At 42.7% G+C, this 21,962-nt stretch overlaps 1 protein-coding gene across 2 annotated transcripts; it reads left to right on the top strand.

Moving 5' to 3' along the window:
- The first annotated feature begins 2,144 nt into the window (after positions 1-2,144).
- On the top strand, positions 2,145-21,163 carry CCNB2 (cyclin B2). 2 transcript variants are annotated; one of them, XR_004348767.1, is made up of 10 exons: positions 2,145-2,286; positions 4,820-4,948; positions 5,046-5,159; positions 10,409-10,579; positions 11,241-11,399; positions 13,135-13,371; positions 15,236-15,376; positions 19,385-19,495; positions 20,588-20,863; positions 21,143-21,163. XR_004348767.1 is itself a non-coding variant. In XM_032624915.1 (9 exons), the coding sequence occupies exons 1-9, from the start codon at positions 2,263-2,265 to the stop codon at positions 20,696-20,698; spliced, it is 1,197 nt and encodes a 398-aa protein (XP_032480806.1). In that variant the 5' UTR covers positions 2,145-2,262; the 3' UTR covers positions 20,699-20,866. The 2 variants fall into 2 exon arrangements, 1 of the variants encoding a protein (XP_032480806.1); XM_032624915.1 differs by lacking the exon at positions 21,143-21,163 and having other exon boundaries at positions 20,588-20,866.
- Positions 21,164-21,962: the final 799 nt, after the last annotated feature.

Below are 21,962 nucleotides of genomic sequence, written 5' to 3'. Positions count from 1 at the left end.
GAAAACGTTCTGTTTTTAAAACAAAATGTGACGGGTGATGAGAAGTGTATACCATACAGGGACTTCCCTGGTGGCGCAGTGGTTAAGAATCCGCCTGCCAATGCAGGGGACACGGGTTCAGGCCCTGATCTGGGAAGATCCCACATGCTGCGGAGCAACTAAGCCCGTGAGCCACAACTACTGAGCCTGCGTGCCGCAACTACTTAAGCCCACGCGCCTAGAGCCTGAGCTCTGCAACAAGAGAAGCCACCGCAATGAGAAGCCTGTGCGCCGCAACGAAGAGTAGCTCCCGCGCGCCGCAACTAGAGAAAGCCCACGCGCAGCAACGAAGACCCAACTTAGCCATAAATAAATAAATTAATTAATTAATTTAAAAAAAGTGGATACTGTACAATAACGTGGAATGGAAGAGATCATGGGCAAGTGAAATGAACCACCACCAACCACACCAAAGGCCGGTGTTCATCCAAAGAAGGTGATGTTCTATATTTGGTGGGATTGGAAGGGAGTCCTCTGTTATGAGCTCCTTCCAGAAAACCAAACGATTAATTCCAACAAGTACTGCTTCCAGTTAGACCAATCGAAAGCAGCACTCGATGAAAAGCATCCAGAATTAGCCAACAGAAAACGCAGAATCTTGAATCAGGATAATGCAAGACTGCATGTTTCTTTGATGACCAGGCAAAAACTGTTAACAGATTGGCTGGGAAGTTCTGATTCATCCACTGTATTCACCAGAATTGCATCTTCGGATTTCCATTTATTTTGGTCTTTACAATATTCTCTTAATGGAAAAAATTTCAACTCCCTGGAAGACTGTAAAAGGCACCTGGAACAGTTCTTTGCTCAAAAAGATAACACGTTTGGGAAGATGGAATTACGAAGTTGCCTGAAAAATGGCAGAAGGTAGTGGAACAAAAGGGTGAATACGTTGTTCAATAAAGTTCTAGGTGAAAATGAAAAAAGTGTCTTTTATTTTTACTTAAAAACCAGGCACTTTTTGGCCAACCCAATACTTTCCCTTCCCAATACTTCTTCACTGAGTATCTAATTTTTAGTTTTAGGACAATGGATACACTAACATCTTCCCATGCCACGTAGTAGCTGCAATTATTTCTGTTTTACTAAAGAGCAGGTTTAGAAATGTTAGATCAAGGGAAGGAATTTAATTCAGATCACTTCATTTAAGGGTCATTAGTACCCCAGTAACAGAGAGAGAAACCATCTTTTAAAGAGTAGAGCAGGAGTGATGGGAAAACTTACTCAAATTGTTAGATGGAGCCTATCGTCAGAAGTCATTTCACTACCTTTACTGTGGGCCTTGGACCCTTTCCTTTCCTCTCTCCTTTCCCATTCCTCTCACTTTTTCTTTCCTCTTTTCTGGTCTTAACGTGAGCCCCTCACCCTGCTGCCCAAGGCTGGATCACACTTGTCTTTCTCATTTTAAAATCTTTTGCTCATCATAAGATAATTTATTCGACGAATATTTATTGAGCACCGCTCACAACCCACACGAAACAATGTGCTAGGTGCCGGCAACACAATGGAGAGCTTACATGAATCACGAGTCACACAAATCGCATTTATTTTTTTCCCCCTCTCCTAGGAATCTTAGCTTCTGAATAAACACCACAATTTCCATTCCTTAAGCACACGTTTGAGTCTCAACCACCTAACACAGTGCAGCCCTAAACCAACCAGAGGCGCCCATTCCCCAACCCAGGAAGGCCAACCCTACCTAAACTCGAACGCGAAATTTCCGGAAGAGAAATAATGGTCAGATATGGCATTTCCAGGGTGTTCCTTAGTACCAACTTCCGCCCACCCAGTACAAACGTAGACATCCGTAATCCATAGACATCCGTTGACATCCTCGTCAAAATTCAGACAAGGCGTCCTACGTCTGCTTTCCCAACGAGGTATTTCATTTTTGTTTATTTTAGGGCCGAGATTTTTTAAAAGACAGTAGGCAGGAAAAATACCGGTTGTTATGACAACCAAACGGGTCTGGAAAATTCAGCCAATCAGCCTACGGGAATGTCTCCTCATTAGCCAATGGGAAGAGGGCGCCGTACGTAGGGCCGCCCAATGGGGGCGCGAGCGGCGCGGTATTTGAATCCTGGAGCTAGGCGACTTCACGAAGATTCCCAGCGGTGCGGCCTCGGAGGGCAGTCCTAACGGCGCCGGGGAAGCTAGTGCTCTCTGTTTCCAGTCCGCGTCCCTCCCTGGGCCGGGTTGCCACTCTTGCCTGTCCCGTCCCTCATGGCGCTGCTCCGACGCCCGACGGTGAGTGGGCCGGCGACCCCCAGCGCAGGCCTGGGCCCCGGCCGCGCAGCGCCCTCGGCCGCCTCTCGCTTCTCTCCTCCGCTCCGAGCTTCTTCGTCCCAACCTACGCCGCTTTCCTCTTCTTGCGAGCGGCCCGGGCCCTGCGGCCTGTCCTCTCCGCTCCGGCCGGCTTCTCCCCGCCTCGCTTCCGCTCCTCCGGGTCCCGGGTCCTGGCCTGGCCGTCCCTGCGCTGGGGTGGGGGAAGTGTGAGAAAGCGCCTCGGGGGTGGCAGTTGTCAAGTGAGCCCCCGGAACACTGGGCTTAGGACTCGGCGAGCGATCCCCGAGGGCTCTTTGTTGTTAGAGAGTTGCAGTTTCTTGGGGTTTCCTTCCTCTCTTCTTAAACTCCTTGCCAGCTAAGGGATCCGTGGTGAGGGTAGGGAGAAGGACTGAAGAAATTCCGCAGTCTGTGAAGTGTTCTAATGTTTGATCAAGCAACAGCTGTGGTTGTTTTTCAGATGTTTTCACATTGCTCTTTTATTAGTTTCCTATTTATTTCTGCACACGAAGTGGTACAAGGCTAAGTTCACTCATGTATGGGTTTGTCCCTTTAAAAAAGTAATTTCTTTACTCAAGTGCAATAGAGATTTTGCATATAATTTGGAGCAATATGGCAGACTGAGAGAAGGGTCCAAATTCATTTATTTCGTCTTTGCAAAAAACAAAGTGTTAATGGTATTTTGGATTTTTTTCTGTGGGTTTGAATTGTACCTGGATCTACTTTTTTCTTTGCTGAAAAATAGAGGGCACTGACACACCTGAGCTCCATTCTCCTCCTGGCTGTAGGTTTGTTAAAAGCTGGGGATTTCCCCTTCCAGATGGCTTAATTTAGATTACCAGGCTTCAACCCATAAGAATTGAACTTTGAAACACTTTTTAAACATCTCAGGAACTGCTGGAAAAATTGAACAGTGTGAGTTTTGAGAATCCTAATAATAATGCGTTGAATACACTCGATATTTAATTGTAACCCTTTTATGAATCTGAGTCAAATTGATAAGTAATTTTTGTCTAATCTATCCCATCAGGTGCTTTCATATTCAAATTCTGTCTATTCAGGTAAGGCTTGAGTTTTTCCCTGCCCCTCTGTCTATCCTGGTAGGTCCATTCAGACCCCCTGTTGGGAAATTTTTAAAGATTAAGACCCCCCCCCAATTCTCAGGGATAGTACATGCTGTTTTTTTTCTCATGAAATGTTTATCACATATAATCAAATAAACTTTTTTCGGTGAATTGTTTTTACTAACAAGTTTTGTTTCTAAGGACATTCTGTCTAAAGCAGGTTAAGGTCAACTAACAATTTTTTTTTTTTTTTTTTCCGGTATGTGGGCCTCTCACTGCCGTGGCCTCTCCCATTGCGGAGCACAGGCTCCGGACGCGCAGGCTCAGCGGCCATGGCTCACGGGCCCAGCCGCTCTGTGGGATGTGGGATCTTCCTGGACCCGGGCACGAACCCGTGTCCCCTGCATCGGCAGGCGGACTCTCAACCACTGCGCCACCAGGGAAGCCCAACTAACAATTTTTATTTCATACAATTCAAACTTTCAATTTGAGATAAAACTATTTTACCCACGAAAACTATTTTCTTTCTAAATATCCCTAATAAAATAGAGAGTACATGCTATGGCACCCTCATGGCTAAGAAGCTGTATCTCTAAAGATCTTGTCTACCTGAGTACTTCTTATTTCTAGCATGGCATAAGAATCAAAGCTAGTTTAGGTTTTAAACATCTGGTTTTTAAACAGCTTTTTTTTTTTTTTTTAAAAGCAGAAACCACACTTAAAAAAATTTTTTTTTAATTTAGTTTATTTATTTATTTTTGGCTGCATTGGGTCTCCGTTGCTGTGCGCGGCATTTCTCTAGTTGTGCCAAGCAGGGCCTACTCTTCATTGCGGTGCGCAGGCTTCTCGTTTGCGGTGACTTCTCTTGTTGTGGAGCACGGGCTCTAGGCGCGCAGGCTTCAGTAGTTGTGGTCCGCGGGCTCTAGAGCGCAGGCTCGGTAGTTGTGGCGCATGGGCTTAGTTGCTCCGCGGCATGTAGGATCTTCCCGGACCAGGGCTCGGACCTATGTCCCCTGCGTTGGCAGGCGGATTCTTAACCACTGCGCCACCTGGGAAGCCCAAAACAGCTTTTTAGTATTGTGTCTTAATTGCACTTCTTACTCTTCTCTGTCAAGGAAATTTTTTAAATAGATACCATTAATATCCAGGGATCTCTGACAAATGATGTGGGTACCATATGAGAAATGATCACTTATCTGTGAAGCTCTTAGTGGGATTTTTAAAAAATAGATAAGGTGGAGTGATTTGCCTAATTTAGAGTGATGTTATAAATCACAAATAGCATTTTTAGACTTCCTAAAATGTACCTTTTCCCTCTCGCAGGTAGATCTCAGCATATTCACCTTTCCTGAATCAATTCTGACACTAGCAAAGTATTGTAAATGATCTCAACTCTTCAGTAATTTTTTTCCTTTTTTTTTTTCTTTTTTTAGGTGTCCACCGATTTGGAGAATACTGACACGGGAGTTAATTCTAAACCTAAAAGCCATGTGACTATCAGGCGGGCAGTTTTAGAAGAAATTGGAAATCGAGTTACAATCAGAGCCACACAAATAACTAAGGTAACAACTGTGAGAACTGTACCTGCACACCCTAGGCTGATTCTGTAGAGCCCTGAGGGGCAACACTGGCCCTCTTGCCCTATTCACATTTCTTTTGAAAGCCCAGAACACTAAAGTACCTGTTCCACCCACCAAAACAACAAATGTCAACAAGCACCTGAAACCTACTGCTTCTGTGAAACCAGTGCAGATGGAAGTGTTGGCTCCAAAGGTAGGAAGTTCTGAATTTACAAACATACTTAACGAAGTAGGCTGTTTGGGGCTAGGATATAAGGGTACCTTTACTGTCAGTGCAACTTTTGAAGAACAGTGATAGCTAGAGCTCTACTTTAAAACAACAGTGTAGAAAATGAACATACACATCTTTTCAGTGATGGTACCTTAATATAATATTATGACCTTGAATAACAAAGTTAAATAATACCCAAATAAATTTAGTGATCTCAGAGGAAAATTTGGTAGGTTTTATTAAAATAACTCACTATAAGAATGAACTTGTCCATGAAGATGGTGGAAGCTTACAATTCTGAGACCTTCACTCATGGAAGAACAAAGTAATGCCAAAATTCTGTGTTGATAGATTGTAGTCTCCGTGACTGGGTAGCTCAACTGAAGTTAGAATGCTAACGGACCCACTGGCCTGTTCATCTTCCACCATGTTCTAGTTCATGCATGCTCTCATTCATGGATTACACACATTCATATAATTACAATGAAGCAAGCACTGTTGTAGGTGCTGAGAATACAACAATGACCACTTCACACTTTCTAGCTCAAAATATTTATATATTATTGTATGTTTGAAATTAAAAACATTGAATATGTTTGAGAAACAGGTGAGTACTTACTATACACATCCAATTGGGTTAAGGCTGATAAAGAGACATTTTGCCTGGAGGAGACTTATCCAGAAGGGGCATCTGTACCTGAAAATTAGATATATAACCCGAGGGCATGCTGCTAGGTGCCCATGGGCAATGGATGACTGAATGCAAGGTGCATCTAAAGGAGGGAGAGAATCTTGAGGGATGGAGTGGTCTGGGGAAACTTCCTGGAGTAAGTTTTTAAGGATAGGAAATTTTTAAGGGATTTTTTAAGTTTTTAAGGATAAGAAGTTTAAGGATAGGAAGTTTTTAAGGGATTTTTAAGGATAGGAAGAAGCTGATAGGAAGGGGCACCTTTTGGGGGAACAAAGCAGCAATAGGAATCAAGGCATCAAAAAGGGAATAGGCCTATAAATTATGTCCTTCGGGGCAAAGAGTCAGCAAGTCTAAATTGGGTCAGATGGTTTGTGTGAGGAAACAGGAAAAAAGTTGGGAAGAAGGTTGCAGCTGGATTTGAAGGCCTTGGAATTTGGATTTTATCCCATTAGGCAGTGAGGAACCTGTGGAATGTTTTGAGGAGGAGAGACCTGATGAAAGCAGTGTAGGGTGGCCATGGAAGGGACGTTAATTAGGTGGTACTGCAGTTTTCTAAGCAAGGGCTGATGGGTGTCTTGAACGAGCCCATATCTCCCCTAAGTGGACATCCACATACCAGTATCTATACGGGTGCTAAGAAACAACCTCAAATGTGTTGGGATGTACCAGAACTCCTTTCAGGGACATCATCCTGTATTCAGAAGGAATTCTTTGGCTATGTTGCTTGGAGTGGAGGAGTGAGAAGCTTAAGCACTTGAGTATTTAAGGAACCATTTATGGAATAAATTAATAAAATATAGGAAATTCAGGAGATTGAGGTAGCTTTGGGGAAGGTGTCTCATTTGGATTTAGACTTGTTGAGGTAACAGAGAGATAGCCAATGGGAAATGCATTTGGAAATGGGCCAGCAATATCTGAAGGAGAGGGCTCCAGCCATTCACAGGTATTTGCAGAAGCTTATTATCATGCAAGTTTTGGAGAAAACTGTTTTTTGCTGACTCATGAAGCTTTGGCAGACTGAGTAGTTTGAAGGAAGGAAGAAGGCTTTTTACTAGCCTCTTGTTTGGTGGGTACTGGGGAAACAAGGTGAGTGAACCACTGACTCTGTCCCCAGGAAGCTCCCAGTCAAGTCAAGAATGTCAGAGTGAAAGCATGCACAATAATACCCTGTAGCAGAGGTAGATGCGAGCTTAGGAGATGTACTGGGGAGTGGCAGCTAGAAATTCTGATGAGGTTTTAGATTTACAGATTTGATTGAAACACTAAATTTGGTGATAGTCATTATTCAACTATAAGAATCTTTTATGGGCTAACTTTCCCTAAAACAAAAACTATATATAAAAGAAAACGAGCACAATTATTGATATTTTAAAAAATAGGGTGCCTTTTATTTTTAATTACACAAGAAACATGCATAAATAAGCAAGACGATACAGAAATAGAGTACATGGAATAAAGGGTCAGTTCATTTTAACTATTCTCCCTACCCCCAAAATTCCACTCCACTGCATTCCCTAAAGCTAATCATGGTAACTGATTTTGCCTTTCCACAACTGAGTATGCTTTTGTACACACGTGTACACAGTCATTGCTATAAATCATGAACTGTCTGTTTGGAATCAACAGTTTTTCTTGGAGTCCTTCCTTATTGCACTTAATTGACATTGTTTATCTATTATAAATTTAGTAAATAAAGGAATTTTGTGTTTTACCAAAACTTGTGTAAATACCTATATATTTGCATATTCATATTAATCCGTTCTCTTAACAGACCCGACTCATTAAATGTTGGTGCTAGGAGAACTTCAGTAGCCTTTACTCACAGTCTACCCATCCTTTACCAAAGAGCAGGTTCTCAAGTTCAGCAAAATCTCACAGCTTTATTGTTTTTATTACTACTTTTCAGTTGTCTCTGACAACCCACAGGGCTCATTCATTAATCTAATTTGAAGGTTTTTGTTCTAGAACCACTTTTGTAATGGGTAACTAGCTGACGCATTTTTTTACCTTTGCATGCAGCAGACTCTGGACAGGATTGCACAGTTGGCCGACAGGGCTTAGGCTATAATCTGTACAGGGAAGCAGGATCTTAGAAAGGATTTCAGAATAATTAGATTATGTTGGAGTCCAAAAGGAATGCTTTCAATAAATTCTAAATTAAGGCCCAGAGCAATTATCCTTGTCTCATCCTGGTGGCCTTGGGTATGGCTAAACTCAGATATGCTTCTGCGTAGACAGAGGTAAACATTTCAAGCTGCTAAGGCAGTCTGAAGCACATGAAGATAACCTCTGCCTTCTTAGGCTTTCTGGTGCTGCTTGCCCTCCCTGGGGAGAGTGATGATGCTTATTCTTAAAAAAGGTTACCTTAAACTGAAGCTACGTGGGCTTATTAAAATGCACATCTGATTCTAATTACTCTTGCTCAGTTTCTTCAGTGGGTTCACTTACATTCAAATGAAATCTAAAGTCCTTAGCCAAGTTTTGCTCACATTCCCAGCCCATTTCTGTCACCTCACGCACTACCTTCTGCCGTCCCAAATCAACATGCAGTTCCCAGACTTGCCTTTTTTTTTTAAAGATGTCACTTTTCTTTTGTTGTTGTTGTTGGGGGTAGGAGTTTATTAATTAATTAATTTTTGCTGTGTTGGGTCTTCGTTTCTGTGCAAGGGCTTTCTCTAGTTGTGGCAAGTGGGGGCCTCTCTTCATCGCAGTGCACGGGCCTCACTATCACGGCCTCTCTTGTTGCGGAGCACAGGCTCCAGACGCGCAGGCTCAGTAGTTGTGGCCCACGGGCCCAGTTGCTCCGTGGTGTGGGATCTTCCCAGACCAGGGCTCGAACCTGTGTCCCCTGCATTGGCAGGCAGATTGTCAACCACTGCGCCACCAGGGAAGCCCCCAGACTTGCCTTTATTTCTTGGCTTCCCCTGGGATTTTGTGCTTGTGTACCTTTGCCTACTCATTTTCCTTGAGGTCCTACCGTCTCTGGTAACCTCACTAGGTTTCTCCCTGGTACCCCAGGTAGCTCTTCTTATTCCTTCTAACGGTTCTTAAATTCTTGAGTAGATGAGGTATACCTGTATACCTCTTGCTCACCTAGCCCTTCCTCAGTTTAAGACCTTTGGTTTAAGAGGGAAGGGCATGTTTTGAATTGCTATCTCTCTCTCTCTCTCTCTCTCTCTATATATATATATAGATAGATAGATAGATAGGTATATAGATAGATATATTGTTACTGTTTTCTTCTTCTCTAAGACTGGAAACTATAATCATTGAGCTTTAATGTAAATTAAAATTGTTTATTATACTGCCTTCTCTTTCCTTATGTATTTTATTACTTTAATACATATTCTTATAGCCTTGCAGTCCTAGGCTATACTTTGAGAAGTACCTCTTATTCTTTAAAAAAGTAATTGTTTATGCTTCATTACTAAATGCTTGTTTTAACTTCATAAAATTTTAATTTGTGTGAGTTTTAGAAATAATCACCCAGTCAGCATAAGAAAATAAAATACTGGGTGTATACTTGCTCAGTCTTTGCTTCCTCCTTCTGTTTTATTCATAGGCTGGAATGTGCTTTCCTGCTTTTTCGTTGCCAATTTCTCAATTTAGAATAAATTAGTTCATGAGAAGAAAACATTACACTTGCACAAGAGGCTACTGCTAAAGTGAACTATCAGCTCTAGGCATCTCTGAACCCAGGTGTCTAACTTTCTTTCACTCAGTAAATATTTACTGTGTCAGGGATGACATAGGTATTTGAGATACCTTAGTGGACAAAATCAGTTTGAATAAATGTAAGGTTATAAAGCTTACATTCTGGTAGAGGTAGACAGAAAATAATACACATCATATATAAATAAACTCTATAGTATATTAGGAAGTTATCGATTCTTTGGGGAAAAACACAGTAAAAGAGATGAAACATACGTGTGGGGGGAATAGAAGGCAGATGGTAATTTTAAATAGGACAGACCTAATTGAGAAGATAACACTTAAGCAAAACTTGAAGAAGGTGAGGGAATTATCCATGTGGATACAGGGACAAGAGGCTTCTAGGAAGAGGGAGACTGCTTGAGGTGAGGGAGACCTGGCCAGGAGGCTGGAGAGAAGCAAACCCAGGCCCCCTGCACTGGGAGCGTGGAGTCTTAACCACTGCGCCACCAGGGAAGTTCCCTAGAGTGTTTGTTTTTGTTTTTTTTTTAACATTTTTATTGGAGTATAATTGCTTTACAATGGTGTGTTAGTTACTGCTTTATAACAAAGTGAATCAATTATACATATACATATGTCCCCATATCTCCTCCCTCTTGCATCTCCCTCCCTCCCACCCCCTAGAGTGTTTTTAAACAGGGGAGTATATCTCCAAAAACTTCATCCCCTACATCTTGAATTATTCACCTCTTACTCTGAAATGTATTTGTTTTGGCTTTATCATTTATAAAAATGCATATGATACTTTTAAACCAGTTGGCCCTGCTTATATTTGTGATCAAGGCTACTCCTAAGGTAGCGATACATACACTTTCATTTGTGGGTGTAGGGTCCCTCTCCCACACCTGTGGATATCTCCATGAAGGAAGAGAACCTCTGCCAAGCTTTCTCTGATGCCTTGCTCTGCAAAATTGAGGATATTGATACTGAAGACTCGGAGAACCCTCAGCTCTGCAGCGACTATGTTAAGGATATCTATCAGTATCTAAGGCAGCTTGAGGTGAGTGGGCCTTTGTGTTTTGGTTGTACAGCAGTGTGGAATTTACCACATAGCTGGGAAGGAAATGAGGTCAGCTTTTTTTTTAACTTATTTTTCAAAATTTATTTTATTTAATTAATTAATTTATTTTTGGCTGCACTGGGCCTGCTGTGCGTGGGCTTTCTCTAGTTGCAGCAAGCGGGGGTTACTCTTCGTTGCAGTGCGCGGGCTTCTCATTGCGGTGGCTTCTCTTGTTGCAGAGCATGGGCTCTAGGTGTGCGGGCTTCAGTAGTTGTGGCACGCGGGCTCAGTAGTTGTGGCTCGCAGGCTCTAGAGCACAGGCTCAGTAGTTGTGGCTCACGGGCTTAGTTGCTCCGTGGCATGTGGGATCTTCCTGGACCAGGGCTCAAACCTGTGTCCCATGCACTGGGAGGTGGATTCTTAGCCACTGCGCCGCCAGAGAAGTCCCTAAAATTTATTTTTCATTGAAGTATAGTTGAATTACAATGTTGTGTTAATTACTGCTGTATAGCAAAGTGACTCAGTTATAGATATATGTATTCTTTTTGATATTCTTTTACATTATGGTTTATCACAGGATATTGAATATAGTTCCTTGTGCTACAGTAGGACCTTGTTGTTTATCGAGGTCACCTTTTTAAACTTTTAACTCCACCTACAGGTTCTACAATCCATAAATCCACATTTTTTAGATGGAAGAGATATAAACGGACGCATGCGTGCCATCCTGGTGGATTGGCTGGTGCAAGTCCACTCCAAGTTTAGGCTGCTGCAGGAAACTCTGTACATGTGCGTCGCCATCATGGACCGATTTTTACAGGTAAGGGACTTCATGCAGCTCAGTGAACTTTGCATTTATGCACTGCCAAGGTGTGGTGCCTCTGAAGAAAAAACCAAAAGCCAATTAGATGCCAAAGAACTTCAAGTGCTAGAAAAGGAAGTAGTCCAAGTGTGTCAAACCTCTGGTGATGCTGACCAATGCTGGGCATTTCTGTTAGGTCAGCCTGCTGAAAAGTGCTCAGGGGAGATGCTGCCTTGCCGCAATCATTCATTGGAGGAGATAAACCATCAGATGGTCTGAAAGTCCATCTGAAGCCTGTGGTGCCTTTGGAGGCTGGTTCTCCAGGCCCACTTGCACAGTTTCCATAGTTCAGTACTCTTTGGTGTTAAGCTTCCTCATCTGAAAAATGAGAGTTTGGCTAGAGGGCTTAACAGTTTCCAGCCGGCTGTGGCATTGAATCGGTGTAGAAGAGGCAGGAGGCAGACTTTTTACAAGGGGTTGGTGCTATGTGTGGGGAGTGTACTCAGTGTGAGGTCTAAAGTAAAGAGGGAGGTAAGAAATTAAGCGGAGAAGCGTAGTGATCATCAAAATATTTCTCAACTGGTAATGTAAGAACACCGAGCAGTTAGAAGAAATGCCAGACATTAACCACTGGTGCGTTGTCTACCAAATGGGTAGCCCTTCAGATAAGGCTTTATTTATTTAAAGTCAACATTTATAATATAGGTGTAGGTCAAGCCCAAACCATACAGTAATAATTGTGTTGATAAGACTGACCCTGAGATACTGCAAAATGCTAAGTAATCATAGAGTCATTAGTTTTTTGTTTTGTTTTGTTTTGTTTTGTTTTTGCGGTACGCGGGCCTCTCACTACTGTGGCCTCTCCCGTTGCGGAGCACAGGCTCAGGATGCGCAGGCTCAGCGGCCGTGGCTCACGGGCCCAGCCGCTCTGCGGCATGTGGGATCTTCCCGGACCAGGGCACGAACCCGTGTCCCCTGCATCGGCAGGCGGACTCTCAACCACCGTGCCACCGGGGAAGCCTGAGTCAGTGGTTTTTATTATACAGTCCTCACTGGATAGGAAAGCACTGTTATATTTTTGGTAGATTTTCAATATTAAGAGTTGAAGCAAAAAACATAAATTCCTAGTTTAAAAAGAAAAGAAAGTTAAGGGAAACACTTATCCTCTAGGCTGAGATTTTCTCTGACCCTGAAGCATCTTTGGAAGGTTCTTCAGGCTGAATAATGAGTGTACTCTTGGTGAGGATTAAGGAGACACTTAAGGCACTTCCTCAGCCCTAGTCATCCATTAAATTCCTGCTTTTTTGCTTGGCCTCATCCTGAATCAGACCATGCTGAGTGCCATACTGGGGCTTCCCAGACACTCAAGCCAGGATGATGGGGGTGGAGCAGTGCCTGGGAGCTTGGTTGTCAGTCAGCAATTGACTGATCTTGGGCTGATGTCTGCATCTTAGTCCATCTATTTCTAAGTGGGGTAAAAAATATGTACTTCCTAGGTTTTTTGTGAGGATTCGATGAGATGATTGTTTGAATCTTAGCACTGTGCCTGGCACATAGCAAGCACTTCATGATAGACAGCTCCTGTGAGCCATGGTGGTACCTGTGATCAACACTCAGCTTCCTGTGCCCTTAAGAGGGGTGTGAGCAGAGACAACGTGCACTTCTTCAGGACTTGGTTTCCTCGTACCTTCTTCCACCCAGAGCCCCCATCCTCTTGTTAGTTAAGACTTTTGACACACTCTTCTTCAATTAGGTTCAGCCAGTCTCTCGTAAGAAGCTTCAACTGGTTGGGATTACAGCTCTGCTCTTGGCTTCCAAGTATGAGGAGATGTTTTCTCCAAATATTGAAGACTTCGTTTACATCACAGACAATGCTTACACCAGTTCTCAGATTCGAGAAATGGAAACTCTAATTTTGAAAGAACTGAAATTTGAGTTGGGTCGACCTTTACCACTACATTTCTTAAGGCGGGCATCAAAAGCCGGAGAGGTAAGTGCCTCCAATTCCGTAGGAGACTTTATTTTGCTGTTTGTTGTCTCATCCCAGAAACACTGACCCAATTAAAGGAAAACTTAGGAATTTATAAGATGCATCTTTTAGATAAGTCCTAACACTTATCAGTTCTTTTTTTTTTGAGTTTTATTTTTTGTAATTTTTTTTTATTGAAGTAGAGTTACAATGTTGTGTTAAATACTGCTGTACAGCAAAGTAACTTTTTTTTTTGAGCCCTATTTTTTTTTATTATTTTTAAAAATTGAAGTATAGTTGATTTACAGTGTGTTAGTTTCTGGTATACAGCAAAGTGACTCAGTTATACATACATATATATATTCTTCTTCATATTCTTTTCCATGATTTTTTTTTTTTTTTTTTGCGGTACGCGGGCCTCTCCCTGCTGTGGCCTCTCGCGTTGCAGAGCACAGGCTCTGGACAAACAGGCTCAGCGGCCATGGCTCACGGGCCCAGCCGCTCCGCGGCATGTGGGATCCTCCCTGACCGGGGCACGAACCCGTGTCCCCTGCATCGGCAGGTGGACTCTCAACCACTGCGCCACCAGGGAAGCCCCATGATGACTTATTACAGGATATTGAATATAGTTCCCTGTGCTATACAGTAGGACCTTGTTGTTTATCATTCTACATGTAATAATTTGCATCTGCTAGTCTCAAACTCCCAATGCTTCCCTCCCCCATCCCCCTCCCCCTCGGCAACCACAAGTCTCTGTCTGTGAGTCTGTTTCTGTTTCATAGATAAGTTCATTTGTGTCACATTTTAGATTCCACATATAAGTGGTATCATATGGTATTTGTCTTTCTCTTTCTGACTTACTTTGCTTAGTGTGATAATCTCTAGGTCCATCCATGTAGCTGCAAATTGCATTATTTCATTCTTTTTTATGGCCGAGTAATATTCCATTGTATATATGTACCACATCTTTTTTTTTTTTTTGCGGTATGCGGGCCTCTCACTGTTGTGGCCTCTCCCGTTGCAGAGCACAGGCTCTGGACGCACAGGCTCAGTGGCCATGGCTCACGGGCCCAGCCACTCCGCGGCATGTGGGATCTTCCTGGACCGGGGCACGAACCCGTATCCCCTGCATCGGTAGGCGGACTCTCAACCACTGTGCCACCAGGGAAGCCCCCACATCTTCTTTATCCATTCATCTGTTGAGGGACATTTAGGTTGTTTCCATGTCTCGGTAATTGTAAATAGTTGAGCTCTATTTCTTAAGGGAAAAGAGTTAAGGGGCTGAACATTGACGTATGAATTCGTTTCCGAGGGCTGCCATAACACAGTACCCCAAACTGGGTGGCTTACAATAGAAATGTATTGTTTCTCAGTTCTGGAGGCTAAGATCTGAAATCAAGGTCTTGGCAGGGCTGGTTCCTTTTGAGGGCTGTGAAAGAAGTATCTGTTCTAGGCCTCTTTCTTTGGCTTGTAGCTGGCCCTGGGCCTTTTCACATGGTCTTCGCCTCATGTGTCTCTTTCTCTTCACCTGGCATTTTTTTTGTTTGTTTGTTTTTTTACATCTTTATTGGAGCATAATTGCTTTACAATGGTGTGTTAGTTTCTGCTTTATAACAAAGTGAATCAGTTATACATATACATATACATATGTTCCCATATCTCTAGACACAAGAGGGAAGAGATATGGGAACTTATCAGTTCTTAAAAGACTTCATGTTCTGTGTTTGTAACATACTGTGGAATAGAGCAGTGCCTGGGAAGGAAAAGTGAGTTAAGTGGATTTGAGTTCCTAGATCTTATTTTTTTTTAGAGTTCCTAGATCTTCACCCAGAATTTTGCAAGAGAGTCATAACAGCCATGCTTCTTACCATCTGTTCTTTCATAGGTTGATGTTGAACAGCACACTTTAGCCAAATACTTGATGGAACTGACTCTCATTGACTACGACATGGTGCATTATCACCCTTCTAAGGTGGCAGCAGCCGCTTCCTGCCTGTCCCAGAAGGTTCTAGGCCACGGAAAATGGGTAAGTGTTGAATTTAAGAAGAAATTAATTAGCTGTATTTTAGGGCCTCTAGACACAAAAGGCATTAGCATTTGTCACACACTATCCTTGAAGCAGTTGCTAAAAGGCCACAGGCTTAAAAGAGCTGCTTGGAATGATGCAGGCATAACCTAGGTGACAACACCATGGTACGCAAACATATTACAGAGTCGTAAAGAATGAGGAAGGCCACTAAGAACTGATACGCTAAGATTTCTGGGATATTTTGTTAAGTGAAACAAGCAAGTTGTCAAGCACATAAGACAAAACAGGGCCAAGGCCTGACCTGGTTTACCCGGTAAAGATGAAATGAGCCACTTTGAGGTTCATAAAATTAGCCAGGGATGTCAGCTCCTGCCTGGGTTCTTGTTTCACATACCAAAAAGGATAACAGTGAAACAAAAGGGGCCACTGGCTGCAATGCGAGTCAGAGGATCGCTTCTGTGGATGGGCCCATTCTGCACTGCCACTAAGCAGTTTTAGAGTCTGTATCTGTAGCCCACAAGCAGCAGAGCAAACACCCCAGCAGAGCCCAGGAGGTGATAAGGAGTGGTCTCATTACAGCCTCCTACCCAGAAGAGATAGGGAAGCAAGCGGGAGACGGCTTGGAGGCGGCCCCCTCGCCTGCTACCCCATCATGTTCCAGGAGGATCACAAAGCACTTTGCCAGGACAGATCAATGTGGTTCAGGCCTTTGTCTGCATGGCCTATGTGGTGGATATGTGTAAGAATGCCAGGGCATCGTGGTGGACCTTTTCCTCTACACAGTATGTAGAGTTTACAATTTATGTAAGGAAGAATGGGAGTAAGAGAGAGAGGATATGTATCTGTGCTTATGTATTTGCTAATTTTTCAAAAAATACAAGAAGAATAGACCAGAAACTAATGAAGATGGATACCTCAGGGTGGGTATCAGGGTAGAAGGTTGAGGATAGGAGCAGAACTTCTGGTTGTAATTTTTTATTAACTTGTATACAGTGTAATGTAACTTTTTTGACTTTTGAACAATATGAATGTTCTATGCAAACCCGAAACTGGAATTAAGCAAAAACAATGTCACTATATATTCAAAGTGGTAACAGACCAGAGGGAAGAATTAATTCTCGTAACTTTTGAACACAGCACTCTGACTGTGCATTTTTAGTGGGATGTGAAATTAAAACAAAGGACCAAAAAAGGTAACATACTTAAAGTTTACTTAGGAGGTTTACTAATCTGTTTCTAGGTTAATAGTGGTCTGTTATTACAATCCTGGAACTATTTTTATTGTAGGATAAAGCAAAGATTCGTGTTATTAAGGACTAAAATTTTCACTGTAAGAAGATAAAATATTGTTAACAATTAAAAACAAAGGAAAACCCTATAATATTAAGTCTGTTTTAGAAATATCAATAAATTCATAATGAAAGGCCCAGAAACAATGACAACCCAGTAGCAATGAAGATACCTAGTGCTCACATCTTGCATACTCAGTGCCATGACATACTTGGGACTAGGGCTTCTTCAAGAAATAGCTGATTTCAGGGCTGTCGCAGGGGAAGTACAAGATGAGCCTAGATCAGTTTGTAACAGGTAGCAAGAAATTCTCAAAGATCAATGGGGTCACATCAAAAGGACATAGAAACTGGCTTGAAAGGGCTCCTTCTGACTAAAGTTGAGCATTAAAAAGAATTGTGACAGTAATAGATTATAATGCATTAAAAAATGCATGAGCCCATAATGATAAAAAAGGAAGGAAGGAAGGTACGGAGGGAGGGACTTAAAAAAAAAATCAGTAGAATGCCAGCTAATTAAAGTAGAAACAGTGGTAGAGATAGAAATCCACCATTTTTAAACCCCTAGTGTAATAATTGATTCAAGCAAGGATCATCAATTGATGCTTATAGCATTAAGTAAAATAACTTGGGCAAACAAGATTCACATTGTTCTCAAAATATCACCCCACAGATGTGTAGTATTTTTTGTGGTACGCGGGCCTCTCACTGTTGTGGCCTCTCCTGTTGCGGAGCACAGGCTCCGGACGCACAGGCTTAGCGGCCATGGCTCACGGGCCCAGCCGCTCCGCGGCATGTGCGATCCTCCCGGACCGGGGCACGAACCCGCGTCCCCTGCATCGGCAGGCGGACCCTCAACCACTGCGCCAACCAGCGAAGCCCGATGTGTAGTATTTCTGAAGAAAAACTGTACCTTTGTGATGGAGACGTCTGGCAGTTACTACCTTAACCCGGTGATTGAGCTTGGTATCACCAGTGGTGAGACTACCTGACTTTACCTACCTTCTGGTGTAATAGGAAGTATGCATTATCGCCTAAATAGAATTCATGTCCAAAATGCTGGATATGAATCCAGTCATCATGAAACACAGACAAATCCAGAATGGGACGTTCTCAAAGTAACTGACCCGGACCCTTCAAAAAAATCAATGTCATTTAAAGCCAAGAAAATGGGAGTTTTAAAGACTAAAGACAACAACAACCAAATGTACTGTCTGTACCTTGATTGGACCCTGGATGTAAAAAGAAAAATCTATAAAAGATATTTTTGCAACAATTGCAGAAATTTGAATATTGACTATATATTAGATGATATTATGGAACTGTTGATGTTTCTTATGCGATAAAGGTATTGTAGCTAGGGAGGAAAATACTTTTTAGGAGATGCTTTAGGAGAAACATTTAGAAGTGATGTGTCATGGCGTCTGCAACTCACTTTCAAATGGTCCAGATGTTTGAGGGCTTCAAAAATCTCACACAACTTTTGCTGAACCATTTGAAAGCGAGTTGCAGACACCATGAGTGACAGAAAGAGAAAGAGGAGGAGAGAAAAAGTGGCAAAATATTAAGAACTGATGAATCTGCACAAAGAATATACAGATGTTCATTATCTTATTCTTTCAGTTTTTCTATAGATTTGAAAATTTTTGATATAAAAATTGAAGGCAAAAAGGCCACTGGTAACATCTGTGGCACATGCTCTTGGTACCAATGGTTTATTTTAGCCAAATTACTCTAAGAGGTGCTTCCTTGGACCTAAACCTATTAACTATAGGCCTCCCTGTTTCCTGGCAATTGATTTCAAAATACCAGTGGTTGTGCATTACATCAGGATTCACTCCTGCTTAGTTCTTTTTTCCTTTAAACTGTTTTAGGATTAAGGTTATGTCATGGTTTATTTTCCCAATTATATTATGCATTTGAAAGGGGTGTGTTTTAGCTTTTAGAATTTTATCACAAATCTGAAATAAAGTCAGGTTACATATCTTCATACAAAGTAAGTCATGTTATCAATCAACAGCTGTCCTTTTGCTTGAATTTTGGTCTCTGGGAGGCTGGGCCACAAGGCTGGGTGTAGATGCTTCTCTGAGTGCTCTGTGTTCTTTAGTGCTTAACTACACAGGGCCCGACAGGAGAGTGCTGCTGGGAGGTCTTCGTTCTTCTGGGTTTGGTAGCTTAGATTGCTGCTTACGGGCCAGTTTATTTCTTAATCCTGAACCCCTTTCCCTGACCGACAATACAGATGTCTGTGCTCCTGAGCTCCCTACCAGCCACTGCCAGGCAGGGCTTTAACGAGGGGACTGAGATGTGCTAGACCCCGATCTCTGTAAACCCTTTGTTGGGTTTGTTTATACGCTGCCTCACTTTCCTTCCCCTTTCAGTGTGGTGACAGAGGCAAGCATGAAAGCTTTGTTACTTGAAGTACCCTACTTACATATACACCCTTCTTTAAAACATCATTATTTGGGACCCTCTCCATTTGATTTAGCTGAGAGCTATGTAACGTCTTAATTTAGTCCTGCTCTGAGCCAGAGTCATCCTGCATTTACTGGCTGCTTTGCTGGTACCATGGTAGTGGTTGGGGCTGAGACTGACTTCCCAGCAGGTAAGAATATTTTTTATAGCTTTTACGTAAGTAATGCCAGCCTGTGTAAGATGCGCTCTCCTAAAGAAGTGGAGGCTTTATCTTGCTTCTTCTGTTTGCGTTGTGTTCCAGAACTTAAAGCAGCAGTATTACACTGGGTACACAGAGAACCAAGTATTGGAGGTCATGCAGCACATGGCCAAAAATGTAGTGAAAGTAAATGAAAAGTTAACGAAATTCATCGTAAGTACTCTTTCCTAAGCTGTTCAAAGTGCTGGATTATGGGTTTGGGGTATGAGAGGATGTATGTGTGTTTGCATTTTCATGTAAATATTTTGGCATGTGTGAGAGTCTGTTTTAGCACAAACTCTTTACATTTTTCTAGTACAGCTGGGGATGGAGCATACGCACAAACCCCAAGAACTGACTTTCTTTAAAATAAGGTAGACAGGCTCGCTATGTCCAGGCCCCAGCAGCTGTTCAATGTATTATCCATGCTTGACCCGGCATCCTGGGTAGGGCGCACAGCAAGCAGGGAAGGCTGGCCGGCATGCAAGAGTCCAGCTTAAGTGGCCCTGTGGAAGGCTTGGGTATTCGGGTGACATCATTCAGGGCCTTTGTCCAGCATCTTTTAGGACAATGACTGAGAGGCACCTGAACAGCCAGCATGGTGAAGCAGTCCATTCAGGAAGCATCCTGGGAGCTTGGAGTCTGTCTCTGTGTGGCCTACCTGAGAGGAGAAACCAGAGGAGAGGGGGTACTATCCTGTGCTTGTGTGATGCCAAATATCAGAGCTCACCACGGGTCTGACAGAGAGCAAGGCATTTGTACCAAGTGTCCTCACGGCCTGATTTGCTTCCTTACTTGTAGTTTCAGCATTATTTAGCACACTGTGGAAGTGTCATGTTTTCAGTCCTGAGAGTATCATCTGGGATCTAAGCACTAGTTGCCACTCACTTTTATGGCCAGTTACTGCTCCCAGTGCTGGCAAATCCGTTATGTCCTGATGGCACTTAGGTATGATAAACACAGCTCCCACCTCCCACCCCTCTGGGGAGCTCATGAGAGAAAGCCTGCTCTTTGGACCCTGAAACCATCACCTGTGCTACCAGCTGGGTTTTATCCACCACTAGGCATGGCAGGAAATTGTCAAGCACAACACATCATGCCCTAGAGGACTTGCTGGCTTCAGTGATTTGGCATCATCATACCCTTTGAAGACTGTGGGTCTGGCCCTTTGATACTTGTAAATTAGACTAGGAATAAGGTGTAAGTTTGGGGGTGGCGGGGCGGTGGTGCTCCTGATGTGTGCTTAATCACAGATGACTTCTGCAGGCCATCAAGAATAAGTATGCCAGCAGCAAACTCCTGAAGATCAGCACGACTCCCCAGCTGAACTCAAAAGCCATCCAAGAGCTTGCCTCACCTCTGCTGGGACGGTCCTAGGCTGCCGAGGCCCTCAGGGAAGAGTGCTTCGTCTGTGCACTTTGTCTTGCTGATTTGGAACTCCTGACTTTATACATAGTCCTCTGGCCTATTTCATGAAACCTTTTCTCAGACTGATTTTCTAAATGTATATTGAGGAAAAATAAAGCTGTTGATTTTCTTAAGGTATCCTATGTGTGTGTATTTGGGTATTCTATAGTGAAGAAATCAATAGAAGCTTGTTTGACTAATTTCTTTTTGAGCTATTATGATTGTAATATGTAAATTATTGCCCTGATGGCTTGGGGAAAGACCTTACCATTCTCGGAGAAAACTACAACTTGGCTTCAGTGAACGCTCACCCATTCCTAAAGATTGGTTCATTATATAAAATTTAAAATGGGGGGATAACCATGACATTCCCTTTCTAGAACCTGCATTAACTATTTCCTAATTCCTATACAGGAACACCTGGCCCACAAGGTTGATGGCTTCCAGAAGTAACCCTCATAATGTGTTTCACTCCAAGGCATGGTTGAGACCAGGAATAGCAGTGCTAAGGGGCAACAGCTGGAAAAACGAAGCAGGCCTGTGACATCCTGTTAAAGGTGAAACTTGGAATGCTTTTTCCTGTTGTTCTAAGTACATTATGGTTTATTTTATTTTTTGAATTTTATTTATTTTTTTTATACAGCAGGTTCTTATTAGTTATCCATTTTATACATACTAGTGTATATATGTCAATCCCAATTCATCACACCAACATTATGGTTTATTTTAATTTTTTTGATGGGCATGAGAAAACAGTGTTAAATGTAATCAAAGAGGGAATGCATTCTCAGTCTCTAACCACTAACCTAAAAAAAAAAAAAACAACAAAAAAACCATGAAATAAATGAGTCTCTTAGAGCAACGACTGCCCAGACTACTAGTTCAACAAGAAGTTAACTGGTTTTTTGAGGGAAAGGAGTTAGATACATTTGGGAAACACTGCAAACTCATGTAAGATTTATAAAGGCTGAGAAGCTTTGCAGTAAACTCATTTAATGCAGTGTTTCCCCAACCTAGAGTGTGGTAAAAGCTGCCTTCTACGCGACTGAGGTCCCCAGGTGCCTGGCTCTGTGACTCGGCTGTGGCGTGTGACTGCCCCATCCCCGGAGGAGAGCCTGGCTCCAGTGAGGCCTGGGCAGGCCAGGGCTGCCTGACTAGTAAAACTTTAAGTTTCGAGCATGGAGAGGAACTGGGTGTCTTTATATGTTAAATCCTAGTATAAAGTCTTATAAAT

This window comes from Phocoena sinus, chromosome 2 (genome assembly GCF_008692025.1).
Source record: "Phocoena sinus isolate mPhoSin1 chromosome 2, mPhoSin1.pri, whole genome shotgun sequence".
Lineage (NCBI taxonomy): Eukaryota > Metazoa > Chordata > Mammalia > Artiodactyla > Phocoenidae > Phocoena > Phocoena sinus.
The sequence above is the reverse complement of the archived record's forward strand: the minus strand, read 5'-3'. Positions and strand labels throughout refer to the sequence as shown.